Here is a 12,115-nt window from a genome sequence, read left to right as displayed (position 1 = left end):
ACCTACTATTTTAGTTCAGACGAAACAATAGAGGTGTGAATGGAGCTCCATTAGAGGCGTAGTAACATACCCTGATAAAATAGGCCTCCTAACATTGTGTCAGATCCCTCTGGGAGCTCCGCTCCTGATATGTAGGTTGTGTGGATAAAGCCAATACAGGCTGAGCTAGAGGGTAATATGAACCTCGCAAAAAATAAATAAATAAATAAATAAAAAGAATAGCTGAGAAAAGGACAAAAAGAGGGGGGTGGTGGTCGTCTTCCATTTCATTCACGGGAAAATGGGCTTCTGCATTGTGAGGAAGTAGAGCCAGATTTAAAGGGGAATATAAACTCTTATTACACAAGTTGTATATATTGTAAATAGCTATATGTTCTATACAAAACTTTTTTTTTATGAAGCTCTGTACACACAATCTCGCCGGTTTCAGTCCCTTTCAGATTGAGCCATTTAAGGGCTCAGAAGCACAAAACTCATTATTTAAAAGTGTTTACATCTTCCTCATCTGCTGACTCACCACAGACATTAGGTACAGATCCCTCCTTAAGAAGAAGTCTGCTGGCTAATCCTGCTGTGTACTGTCTGAGGTTCTCAACCAGTAGGTGGGGTTCTGGAAGGGGTTGACAGGTAAGGGGTGGTGCTAAGGTGAGGTCACAATAAGGGGGCATTCAAATGGCTCAAGTTTTCATAATATTTAACCAAAAAGAAAGAATACAGTACTAAAAAGCTGCAGAAAGAAACACACACACAGTGATGTTGCAGAACCGTGAGCTTCTGGCAAAGTGGAAAGTTCTACTGACCTATTCAACTGAAAGCATGCAATTCCCCACTGCAGCACAAATTACCCGCACTAATACTAAACTCATCTTATTAAAACGTATAGGATTACTAAAGAGGTGAGTGAGCATCACTTCATACATCCTGAACATCCTCTTGCTCTGTACCAGTTAAGATAAAAATTTACAGTAGATAAGATAATAGATAAGATTAAATTAAATAGATAAGAGAATTTACAGTAGAATACTTTTTGGAAACTGCGCCCAGATCTCCTAGATTACATCATCAGTACGATGTGGGGTGAATTAAGGGTGACTGGGACGTGAGGTCAAAGTGGAGACATTAGTTATACAAGGTTTTCTTTCTCATATTGAGCTCTAGTGATTGTCAATCTGTTTTAACAAAAAATACATTTTAGCACAATTCATTTTATTTTTAACAGTTAAACTTTTAACAATAGATTATAGAAGTCAAAATGAAAGAATCAATGTAAGCTCATTGTTAGAGAGAGAAAATATGAAAGAGAGAATATAAAAAAAGAGAAAGAGAATTAAGAGAGAATTAAGAGAGAATGAGAGAGCGTGAGAAAACAAGAGTGAGAGAGAATGAGAATGAGAGAGAGAGAATGTAAGAAAGAGAGAATGAAGGAGAATGAAAGAGAGAATGTAAGAAAGAGAGAATGAAGGAGAATGAGAGAGAGAATGAAAGAGAAAGAAAGATAATGAGAGAAAGAGAGAAAGAGAGAATGAAAGAATGAGAGAGAATGAAGGAGAATGAAAAAGAATGAGAGAGATCGAAAGAGAAAGAGAGAGTGGAAGAGAGAGAGAGAGAAAATGAGAGAATGAGCGAGAGTTATGAGGGTTTACGATAAATTCCAAAATAAACAAAAGAATAAAAAGTAATCTATCTTCTGAACTAAGCTGTAGCTCTAAGAAAACAGTGAATTACATCAGGACCAAATGGGTAAAATAATTAACACCTTAAAAAAAGTTGTTTTTTTCCAGCAATGACAAAACAGCTCAGATTAGGGATTATCTGAAATTAGTGATGTACAGAATATTTGGCAACCGAAAAGATTGGGCTATTTTGCAACGACAAAAGACGTAATGACCTCTTCCCAAACGAGCAGAAAAGCCTGGCTTGTCTTCACTGTGAAGATTCTAGTTTAAAAACGGACAATTTTGCTTTTAATTTCATAGAAACAGAAGTGAATGAAACCACAGTGCATATGTTCTATACAGACGCTGGTCAGGAATCTGTATAAAGGCTGGATGCTTAAAATAGGTTTATTAATCTATATCTAGATGTAATTGCACAGGAACTGTTTCTCTAAACTACAGTTCAGACTAATTTAGCTTCAAAGCCACTCTAAGCCACGCAGTAACCAAAAATAACTTAAAGCCACCTGAAAATAGAATACAGACCTAAAGAAACTTACCATAGCATAGGGCACAATCATTTACACTCAGTACTCAACCAACCAACACAGCAGTAAGAGCAGCAACCAATCACATGCAGCATGCTCTTAACCGGAAACAACACCAGGCACCGAGGCGTTGACCCTGCACAGAGTGCCAATACATATCTGGGCATACAGTCATACACACACACACACACACCCACATACACTCCACACTCCAGGGCAATTTATAGATAACCACAGGATATAACTGGAAACTCCACCCAGATACAGACTTGAACCCAGGACCGCAGCGCTAGAAAATGAATGTGCTAACCACTAAGCCACCTCACCACCAATTCCACCCATTTGGTAACCAAAAGTAACCTACCAAGACACTGATTGTGCACAATATTTAAAAAAAAAAATCAACATATAATAAAAGCAAATAAATCTACCACATTAGTGAAGTGCAAAATGTATAGTGTATGCTTATAAACTTCAAACACAAATAATTACACAAAAAAATAACTTAAAACTGCACAGTACATATAATAGGCTGCTTTGAAGACAGAATACGGTTATTACCACAACATCACGATTTTTAAAAAATACTTCTGTCACGATATGTATTGTACGATACAATATAGACAATTTCTAATATATCGTATATACAGGCTTTGCTATTATCATACCATTCATACAAATAAGGGCACAACATATCCACCCATGATAAGCCACTTGCAACACATCTTAAGAATGACAGCTCAACATCAACAAACTACAATCATTGACTTTTACAATCCACATAAACTGCCGTGAACAAGTATTTGCCCCCTACATATTTTAGTTTTTGCTTTATTTGTCATACTTAAATTTTTAGATTATTAAATAACTTTAAAATCAGACCAATATAACCTAAATAAACACAACAATCATTTTTAAGTGAACATTTTTTAATTGAAGGGTAAAAAACTAACCAAAGCAAATTACTCCAAAAGGGCATGGACACCTCATCCAGAAGGTCACAAAAGAACCCAGAACAACATTTAAAGCCAAGCGGCAAGTCCACCTTGGAGACAAAGGTTTTGGTGTGACCTAGTCAAAGTCTGATTGATTGAGATGCTGTGGATGATCTTAAAAAAAATCCTCCAATATGTCTGAATTAAAACAATTCTGTAAAGAAGACTGGAACAAAATTCCTCCATAGAGATGTGAAAGACCTGTTACCAGTTATCAGTAAAGCTTGATTGCGGTTGTTGGTGCCAAGGGTGGCACAACCTTTACAAGTTATGACCAGGTTGGTTTGGATTATCATTTAAAAACTTCTTGAATGAGGTTATATTAGTCTGATATTAAGATGTGTTGTATGACAAATTAAACTACTGTATTTGGATGGGGTTTAAAATGCACACAGTGCTTATAAAGTTTAAATCCACCCAATGAGATTTCATTATTTGCCTAGAGTTAGCTAGATTTGCTTTCACCACCACCCTGTCACTCAGTCATGTCCCCACCTGTGCAGGTAGCTAGTATAGATAGAACTTGGCACTATGAGTCAATGTGTCTGCTATTGAAGATCTAATCAAAAAGCGAGAGATGGAAAGAAACATATGGCCTCCAGACAGACATCATACATGCCATCTCTTCTGCTAAAGGTTCTTCACTAACTCTGTGGCTCTTACCTGCTTTTTCAATCTGTAAGAGCTATAAAAGAAATAAAAGCCAAGACGTTTTTGATGAACGCAGTGTGCCTACATCCCACAAAATCCTATAAAGTCTGAGACTTTTCTGAGAGAGAAAACAGCGTACAGTGGAATTCAATGTTGTGACCATAGTGTCTAAACTGCATCCCCTTTATCTCAATAGAGCTTAATTATTTAGCACATCTACTGGGGCTCAAAGCGGTTTTACTTCAGAATCTAAGAAGTTATGGGTAATAATTATAGTAGTACTGCAGTAATATAACAATAATATAATATAATAATTACTGCAGTTACAAGAGTGAAGAACTGAAGTGTGGGTCTAACAGATTAAACATGACACAAAAATAATTTAATGTTACAAAATTACGAGTGAAAACCTTAATACTTTAGCAGATCTGGGGTCATCTGGTGCACCACTTAGAGAATATATGAATTGCAGTTACAAGTTACAAATCAGTTACAAAACATTACCTTGCTAGCCTTCATAAAACACATAGCTACAACTAAACGCACTGTAGTAAACATACTAGTGCATCTCAAAACATTAGAAAATCACTTAAGTTAAACTCATTATATAGATGTATTACACACAGATTGATCTATTTTAGATATTTATTTATTTTATTGTTGATGATTATGGCTTACAGCCAATGAAAACCCAAAAATCAGTGACTTAGAAAATTCCAATATTACACCAATTGGTACTTTTGGCAGTGTGGCAGTGTGCCAAGTCCTGCTGGATAATGAAATCTGTATCACTGTTTAAACAGAGGGAAGCATAAAGTGCTGTACGATTTTGCGAGAAAACAAAACTGCACTGACTTTAGACTTGATAATAAAACACAGTGGATCAACACCAGCAGATGACATGTCTCTCCAAACAAACCATCACTGATCATCAGTAAATTTTACATTTTATTTGCAAATCAAGGGATCAGAGTCTGGAGGAAGAGTGGAGAGACACACAGTCCAAACTGCTGCTTGAGGTCTAGTGTTAAGTTTCTACAATCAGTGATGGTTTGAATTTCTTTTTCCAGCAGGACTTGGCACACTGCCCACACTACTAGAAATACCTATATAATATTCTAAGTTTCTAAGACACTGATTTTTGGGTTTTCATTGGCTGTAAGCCAAGATCATCAACGATAAAATACATAAACGCTTAAAATAGATAACTCACATTTTCAACAGAATTACTGAAATAAAGCAACTTTTCAATGATATTTAAATTTTTTAGATGCACTAGTAAGTTAGTTAGCTGGCTAGTTATCAGCCACGTAGCCAGCTAGCTCAGCTTAGCTTAGTTTAGCTTATATAACCTAGCTGCATTCATTGTAATAGCTTACGTTAGCTCTCTAAGCTAACTAGTCCGCTAAGCTAACACTTTTTTTCTGCTAACGCTTTATTATCTGAGTGTTTTAGCTTAGCTAAGCCTTATTATGCCATTTTTGCACTAGAAGGTTGTATATTAGTTATAAAGTTATTTAGCTTTTAGTTAGCTAGCTAGCGTAGCTAAATATTCCAGACAATTGGCTATAGCTTAATAGCGTTATCTCATGTTATCTTATCTAGGTAGCTTCACAGTACCGTTAGCGTATCTTAGCAACAGCTAGCTAGCTAGATAGCCTACGCTAAACTAATCTACGCTAAGCTAATCTACGCTAAGCTCTCTAGCTAACTAAATAGGCTGACACGTTTACAGCTGGCTAAGCTAGCTGCTAATATTTATTATTTATTAGAGAATTTAACTAAACAGCACGAAATTAACTCAAATACAACTAAAATACGCTCGTAACTCATTTTCTGGGTCCTTAATTTTCTGGTTTTCGCTCTAAATAATAGAGAATGCAACACAGTTAGCTTTAGCTAAGCTAACCTAGTCTAACTAACAGGTTACAGTGTTTTTGTGCTACAGACAAGGTAGCGGAGAATTCAGAATACAGCCACAATTTAGTTTAACTATAATTATAGTATTTAGAAGCTATTTAAGCTGTTTAATTTGTATTTATTAGGTTCGGTAACTAGCTAATTAGCTAAATAATGAGTGTGCACACCATAAAACAGCTTTAATTCAGCATCAGCGGGGTTTAGATGGATCTGCCCGGGTTCAGGAGAAATAAGAGCTTACCTGTAGAGAGAGATCAGCAGAGTCCTGCAGGCTGGGTTCTCCGTCTGGTTGGTGTTATAGAGGTGTATACGCTCAGCTGTAGCCTGTGCTGGACTGGGCTTGGCTGGAGCCTGGCTCTGTGCTCTGTCTCTCGGCTCGGTCTGTGTCTATAGCCGGTCTGTGCTGCGGCTGCTGCTGCTGTGCTGTGCTGGCTTGCAGCGTCACTTCCGAAGATCCTGCAGACTCTGGACATCAGCCCATAAGAGCTCCAGACCTACCTCTAAATACTGATGCCATATGTATAACTGTAAATATGTTTAGGTTATATATAACATAATACAGGATATACTGATCCTGACAATTGTATTGCTGTGTAGTAATATTTATATTTAAGTTGCATACTACTGTATAGTATTTTAAAGGATTGATAGTTCAAAGTAAATGCCTTCTTAAATAAAATTATTTTGGTTCCACAATGACTGAATAATCAACTGTGCTCATCAATAACATACTCTGTCAGTTTACCTTCACAAACAACTCTAAACATGAATAAAGACTTTACCAACTACCAACTTTACCATTAATCAGAGAATTAAATTGATCCTTCAAACTACCCATTTAGTTCAGTCTTCATAGGACAGTATTTTATTTTAGTTTAATAAAGACTGGCATTAGGGGGTTAGACTTACCTTTAGATACTGTACATATTATACATTTGATAATAAAGTAATTGTTTTGTATAATAAGTCGCTATTTTTAAAAAACGGTAATTTATTGTGTAAATAAGATATTAAGTGATTGTTTTTGGATAAACGGTTATTATTGTTAGATACTAAGTCATTATTTAAAAATACTAAGTAAATATCTCTAGATAATCTGTTATTGTTTTTAGATACTAAATACATATTTTTAGATGCTAAGTAATTATTTTGGTATATTACGTGATTATCTTTATTATTTTTAAATAAATAGTCATATTTTTAGATACTTAGATACTTTAGATACTTATTAGTAATTATTTTAAGAGACAAAGTTAATATTTTTTAGAAAATAAGTAATTATTTTGAGATAATGAGTGATTATTTTTAGATAAACGGCGATTATTTTTAAAAACTAAGTAGGTCAGTAATAATTTTTGGAATACTAGTTATATTTTTTTAGAAAATAATTAATTGTTTTACATTATACGTCATTATGTTTTAATCCATATTAAATAAAGAAAAACACTGACTAAGAAGGTGTGTCCAAACTTTTGACTGGTGCATAATAATATACGAATAAAATATTATGTTTTGTATATTATTTTAAACAGTGAACGGTATTTTATTGTGTTTTTTATTTTTTGTTTTAAATAAACTCCTCCCTTTCCCGCCACGTGACCGGAAACCCCACATGTGGAAGATGGCGACTCCGTATGTAACGGATGAGTCTGGTGAGCGGAGTGTGTATCTGTATCTGTATCTGTATCTGTGGGTAATCGATAGCTGTATTGGTTGTGTGATGGTTATGATCAGGATAAGGGCTGTACAGTAATGGTGTGTGTAAGATGGTTATGATCGGGGAATGGGCTTTGCAGTATTGGTAGAGGTGTGTGTGTGTGTAATCGATAGCTATATTGGTTGTGGGATGGTTATGATCAGGCAAGGGCTGTACATTAATTGTGTGTGTGTATGTGTTATGATGTTATGATGAGGGTAAGGGCTGTACAGTAATGGTGTGTGTGTGTTATGGTTATAATCAGGGTAAGAGCTCTACAGTAATGAAGTGTGTGTGTGTGTGTGTGTAATGGTTATGATAATAGTAAGAGCTCTACAGTAATGTAGAGTAAAAGCATTTTAAAACTTACAGTACTCTTACTTTTATACTTTAAGTAGTTTTAAAACCAGTACTCAAATCCCAGTTGTCAGCTGCCGGAGCCCTGAGAGAGCACAAATGGTCTTGCTCTCTCTGGGTGGGTACAGTACAGTAGACAGCGCTCTTATCTCCCCTCATCACTCCTAGGGTGATGTAGATCAGCACAAGGCTGCGTCTGTGAGCTGATGTATCAGAACCGAGTCGCTGCGTTTTTTTCAAAAAGAGGCAGAGTCTGACTTTACATGTGTCGGAGGAGGCGTGTGCTAGTCTTCAGCGTCCTGGTGTTGGGGCATCACTAGTGAAAATTATTGTGTAAAAAGCTTAAGTTGATACTTCAACTTCTACAAAAGTATCTTAAACTCTGGTATCTATACTTCTACCTACTGAGCAATAAATGGAAATGAATACTTTTCACACGTTTGTTTGTTTGTTTTTCTCTCAGGAAAGTACATTGCTGCTACACAGCGGCCGGACGGGACCTGGAGGAAACCTCGGCGGGTGAAGGAGGGATATGTGCCGCAGGAAGAAGTGCCGGTGTAAGTTTATAGCATCAATTTAGATTACATTTTTAATAAATCAGTGATCTGGTTCTTGTCCACCTGATTTGCATCCTTAATAAAATTAAGTGATTGGCTTGATTTCGTTTTTGGATTACGTTTTTGAAATCGCGACCAGCTGGGATAATAGAAACAACATCCAGTACTCAATAAATAATTAAAAATATACACACACCAAATATATTTATCTTTTTTTGTTTGTTTTTGCACTGGTAAAAGGATAAAACCTGTAAAACATATATGCAGGTGCATCTCAAATAAATAGAATATCAATAAAAAGTTACCAACACCAGCAAATAACATGGCTCTCCAAACCATCACTGATCATCAGTACATTTTTTTCCAAAGAAAAAGAGAGACACACACAGTCCAAGCTGCTCGAGGTCTAGTGTAAAGTTTCCACCAATCAATGATGGTTTGGAGAGACATGTCATCTGCTGGTGTTGATCCACTGTGTTATATCAACTTTTATAGAGATGAGGATTTCATTTTCCAGCAGGTCTTGGCACACTGCCCACACTGCCAAAAGTACCAATTGGTCTTAAATAATTTTCAAATTTTCTGACACTGATCCATAATCTTTAATCATAAACAATAAAATAAATAAATGCTTAAAGTAGATCACTCTGTGTTGAATCTAAACATCTATATAATATATAATTTTACAGTTTGAACTGAATTACTAAAATAAAGTAACTTTTCAATGAAATTCTAATTTTTAGAGATGCACCTGTAATAACCAGCCAAATTCCAGCTGGCAACCAGTGCCTTCTGTGGAATATGGCAAAAGTCATGGGACAGAAAAAAAAATAGTAGAAACATTTACTCCACCTAAATCAGGAGTTCTAACACTTTGCACTGGGGTGGAAAAAGGGTAGTGACAGAATAAAACACGAAAATCTGTGTCTGGATCAAGTGTAGCAATTATTTAATTGGAGAAAAGACAGAATACATTACAAAGCATGCATTCAAGTCTCTCCCCCCCTACAGCCAACATCTCAGCGTATTTGTACCTTTTGTATTTTGTACCTGTATCTCCAGTCACAATTGCATACATGATTAAGGAATAATTTACCCTCCTTATTGATTATGAATCACCTTAATCAAATGAATCATCATCACAGCACCATCTAAATTGTATGTTTTTCTCTTTTTTTCTCTTGTTTCTAAACAGATACGAGAACAAATACGTGAAATTCTTCAAGAGCAAGCCGGACCTCCCCCCTGGCATGAATCCAGAGGATGCGGCGGCAGCTCGGCAGCAGCAGGCGCCCGGTGGCGGTGGTGGCGGGGAGAAGGAGAGCGAGACGGCCGGTCTGTCTAAAGCGGCCAAACGCAACATGAAGCGCAAGGAGAAGCGCAAGCAGCAGCAGAGCCAGGGTCAGCAGGAGGAGTCTGAGGAGGTGGAGGCGCTGGGGAAAGATCTTGAGAAGGTGACGGTAGCTTCGGCGGAGAGGAACAGCACTGCTGCCCCTGCCCCTGCCTCAACACCTGCCTCAGCTCCTGCCAGAGCACCTGCCTCAGCTCCTGCCACCTCCCCAGCCACAGCCCCTGCTGCTGCCGCCGACCTCTCCCCCGCAGCCGCCGCCGCCGAAAAAGCCAAGAAGATCAAGAACCTGCGCAAGAAGCTGCGGCAGGTGGAGGAGCTGCAGCAGAAACTGGACTCGGGAGAGCTGCAGAACCCTTCCAAGGATCAGTTGGACAAACTGGGCCGGGCCCAGGCTTTACGAGCCGAGATTAAGCAGCTGGAGGCGGAACTGTGAAGAAAACTGCCTCGGAAAAAAAGATTCGAGATTAGAGGCGAGGAAGGAGAGGGTTGGGTTTTTCAGTTTTCATTTTTTTCATTTTGGTGTCGTTTTTTTTTTGTTATTGTTGTTTTCTTCGGAGGCTGTAGCATCCATAGACATCTTATGCATAGACGCCGCATACTCTGCCTCCTGGAGTGTCAGCGAGGCGGCCATATTGGAGGAGGCAACCCTGCGACCCCAGTGCATTAATTAACACTGAGGAAGGTGTTTAATACACCTGTAATAATCACTCAACCAGTTTATACCTGATTTTCACACAGTTTGATTTGTTACAGACAGCAGAGATATAAGTAATGATTCAGGACGCTGTTACACATTACAAATATGTGCTTTCCTGCTAAAATTCTTTGTTTTTTGCTCTTTAACAAAGACAGACATATGGAATGGCATATTAATAAGTGTATAAATTAATTGATTTTATAATTATATGTACGGACATACACACACACATAATACACACACGCACAGATGCAAAGAATTAAAGATTACATTACAGTAGTTTTCAATTTGTTAAAATCAAAGAAACTTGTCATTTTAAGTGGTCTCTTATTTTTTTCCAGAGCTTTATACACTTATTAATATGCTATACCATTTGTCTGTCTTTGTTAAAGAGCAAAATATAAAGTATTTCAGCATGAAAGCAGGTATTTGTAATGTGTAACAGAGTCCTGAATCATTACTACGTCTCTGCTGTTTGTAACAAACATAAAAATAGGTGTATTAAACACCTTCCTCAGTGTAAATTAATGCACTGGGGGTGCAGTGCCTCATTGCCTCCTCCAATATGGCCGCCATGCTGACACTCCAGCTCCAATAGATGGGGTGTGAGTCCATGCGGCGTCTATGTATGTAATGTCTATGGTAGCACCATGTACTGTACTTCTGAATCTAGGATAGACCTTCATTTGTTACAGGCGACCTCACTCACTCGCTCTCTCGTTCTCCCCGGGTTTCTTCTCCTCTGCTGGTCCGTGACGTGAGGATAAGCTGACTTCTTTTTATAAGCGTAATTAGTAGTGCTCTTTATCGCTCTTGACCTCGTTTTTTTGTCGTATGTCCTCCAGAGCAGCACTGCTGAAGATGATGATGATTTTTTTTTGTGTGTAAAAGTAGCTGAAGTGTAGTTCTGCAGCTGCGAGATGGACATTTTTGGACTTTTCCTTCAAAAAACGGGAAGAATTGGGCCACCATCTTTTTGACTATCGCCCCTAATATCCTGTTGTACAGTTCAAACCTCTCACACTACCTTCTCCACATGATCCAGACTGACGAATGAACTGATGAGGACTGAGAACTGAGGACCACTCTGACCGTTATCATCACTACGATCGATTTCCTTTGAGGACGCAGGACTTGCGAGGACTTTAAATAACCGAACGCCACAGAATGTCTTCATTTTCTTCATTTTCATCCAGTACAGTATATAGTATACAGCAACTCCAGGAAGCTGCTTGTGAATCGAGTATGAATCAGCTCAGCTGTGGTGATGGACTAAAATAAGAACGTCAGTATTGAACACATCGGTCGAGCCGTTTTTTTTTTTTTTTTTTCTTCATTTTTGGAGCCGTTTTATCATGTATGTTTGTTTTTAAACTTTACTAGTTGTCACATATTGAGCAGTAGTGTTCTATTACATTAAAGAAGCAAAAAAAACTTTTACTGTCTGTTAGAGGAATATGTTTCTATTCTCCATCACTGTCACAGATTGTGGTCTGAAATGCATTTTTCTTTCTACCATTAAAATGTTGAAGCCCTAAAGTACACTCTAAAAACAATAATGCAGTCTGTCAACCCAGACATTCCTGCAAACCCTTGTTTTTCAGTGTGTGTGTAAAAAATGCAAGTTGCCATATTGTCGTATTTCTAATATCCCACCGGCTACACAGGTTAGCATCATATAATGACGT

At 37.6% G+C, this 12,115-nt stretch overlaps 2 protein-coding genes across 3 annotated transcripts in view; one reads left to right on the top strand and one right to left on the bottom strand.

The window, feature by feature from the left end:
• Nucleotides 1–6,209, bottom strand: part of spats2 (spermatogenesis associated serine rich 2) — a 50,998-nt gene extending 44,789 nt beyond the window's left edge. The window contains exon 1 of the mRNA XM_022670995.2: nt 6,011–6,209. The gene's annotated coding sequence lies outside the window, so the exon portion shown is untranslated. The remainder of the gene's footprint in view (nt 1–6,010) is intronic.
• A 1,138-nt stretch (nt 6,210–7,347) lies between these two features.
• Nucleotides 7,348–11,864, top strand: pym1 (PYM homolog 1, exon junction complex associated factor). Of its 2 annotated transcripts, none has more exons than XM_015603140.3 (3): nt 7,348–7,421; nt 8,286–8,379; nt 9,575–11,864. In XM_015603140.3, the coding sequence occupies exons 1-3, from the start codon at nt 7,382–7,384 to the stop codon at nt 10,161–10,163; spliced, it is 723 nt and encodes a 240-aa protein (XP_015458626.3). In that variant the 5' UTR covers nt 7,348–7,381; the 3' UTR covers nt 10,164–11,864. The 2 variants fall into 2 exon arrangements, with proteins under 2 accessions (XP_015458626.3, XP_049342040.1); XM_049486083.1 differs by having other exon boundaries at nt 7,365–7,430.
• The last annotated feature ends 251 nt before the right edge of the window (nt 11,865–12,115 follow it).

This window comes from Astyanax mexicanus, chromosome 12 (assembly GCF_023375975.1).
Source record: "Astyanax mexicanus isolate ESR-SI-001 chromosome 12, AstMex3_surface, whole genome shotgun sequence".
Taxonomy (NCBI): Eukaryota; Metazoa; Chordata; class Actinopteri; order Characiformes; family Acestrorhamphidae; genus Astyanax; species Astyanax mexicanus.
This window is presented reverse-complemented; position numbering and strand designations above follow the sequence as displayed.

What these genes read in the sequence shown, in the direction of transcription:
- pym1 (XM_049486083.1), top strand. Translation starts at nt 7,382, where the DNA reads ATGTGGAAGATGGCGACTCCGTATGTAACGGATGAGTCTGGTGAGCGG. An exon ending in GGATGAGTCTGGTGAGCGGA is followed by an intron (nt 7,431 to 8,285) that starts GTGTGTATCTGT and finishes TTTTTCTCTCAG; the next exon opens with GAAAGTACATTGCTGCTACA. An exon ending in CCGCAGGAAGAAGTGCCGGT is followed by an intron (nt 8,380 to 9,574) that starts GTAAGTTTATAG and finishes GTTTCTAAACAG; the next exon opens with ATACGAGAACAAATACGTGA.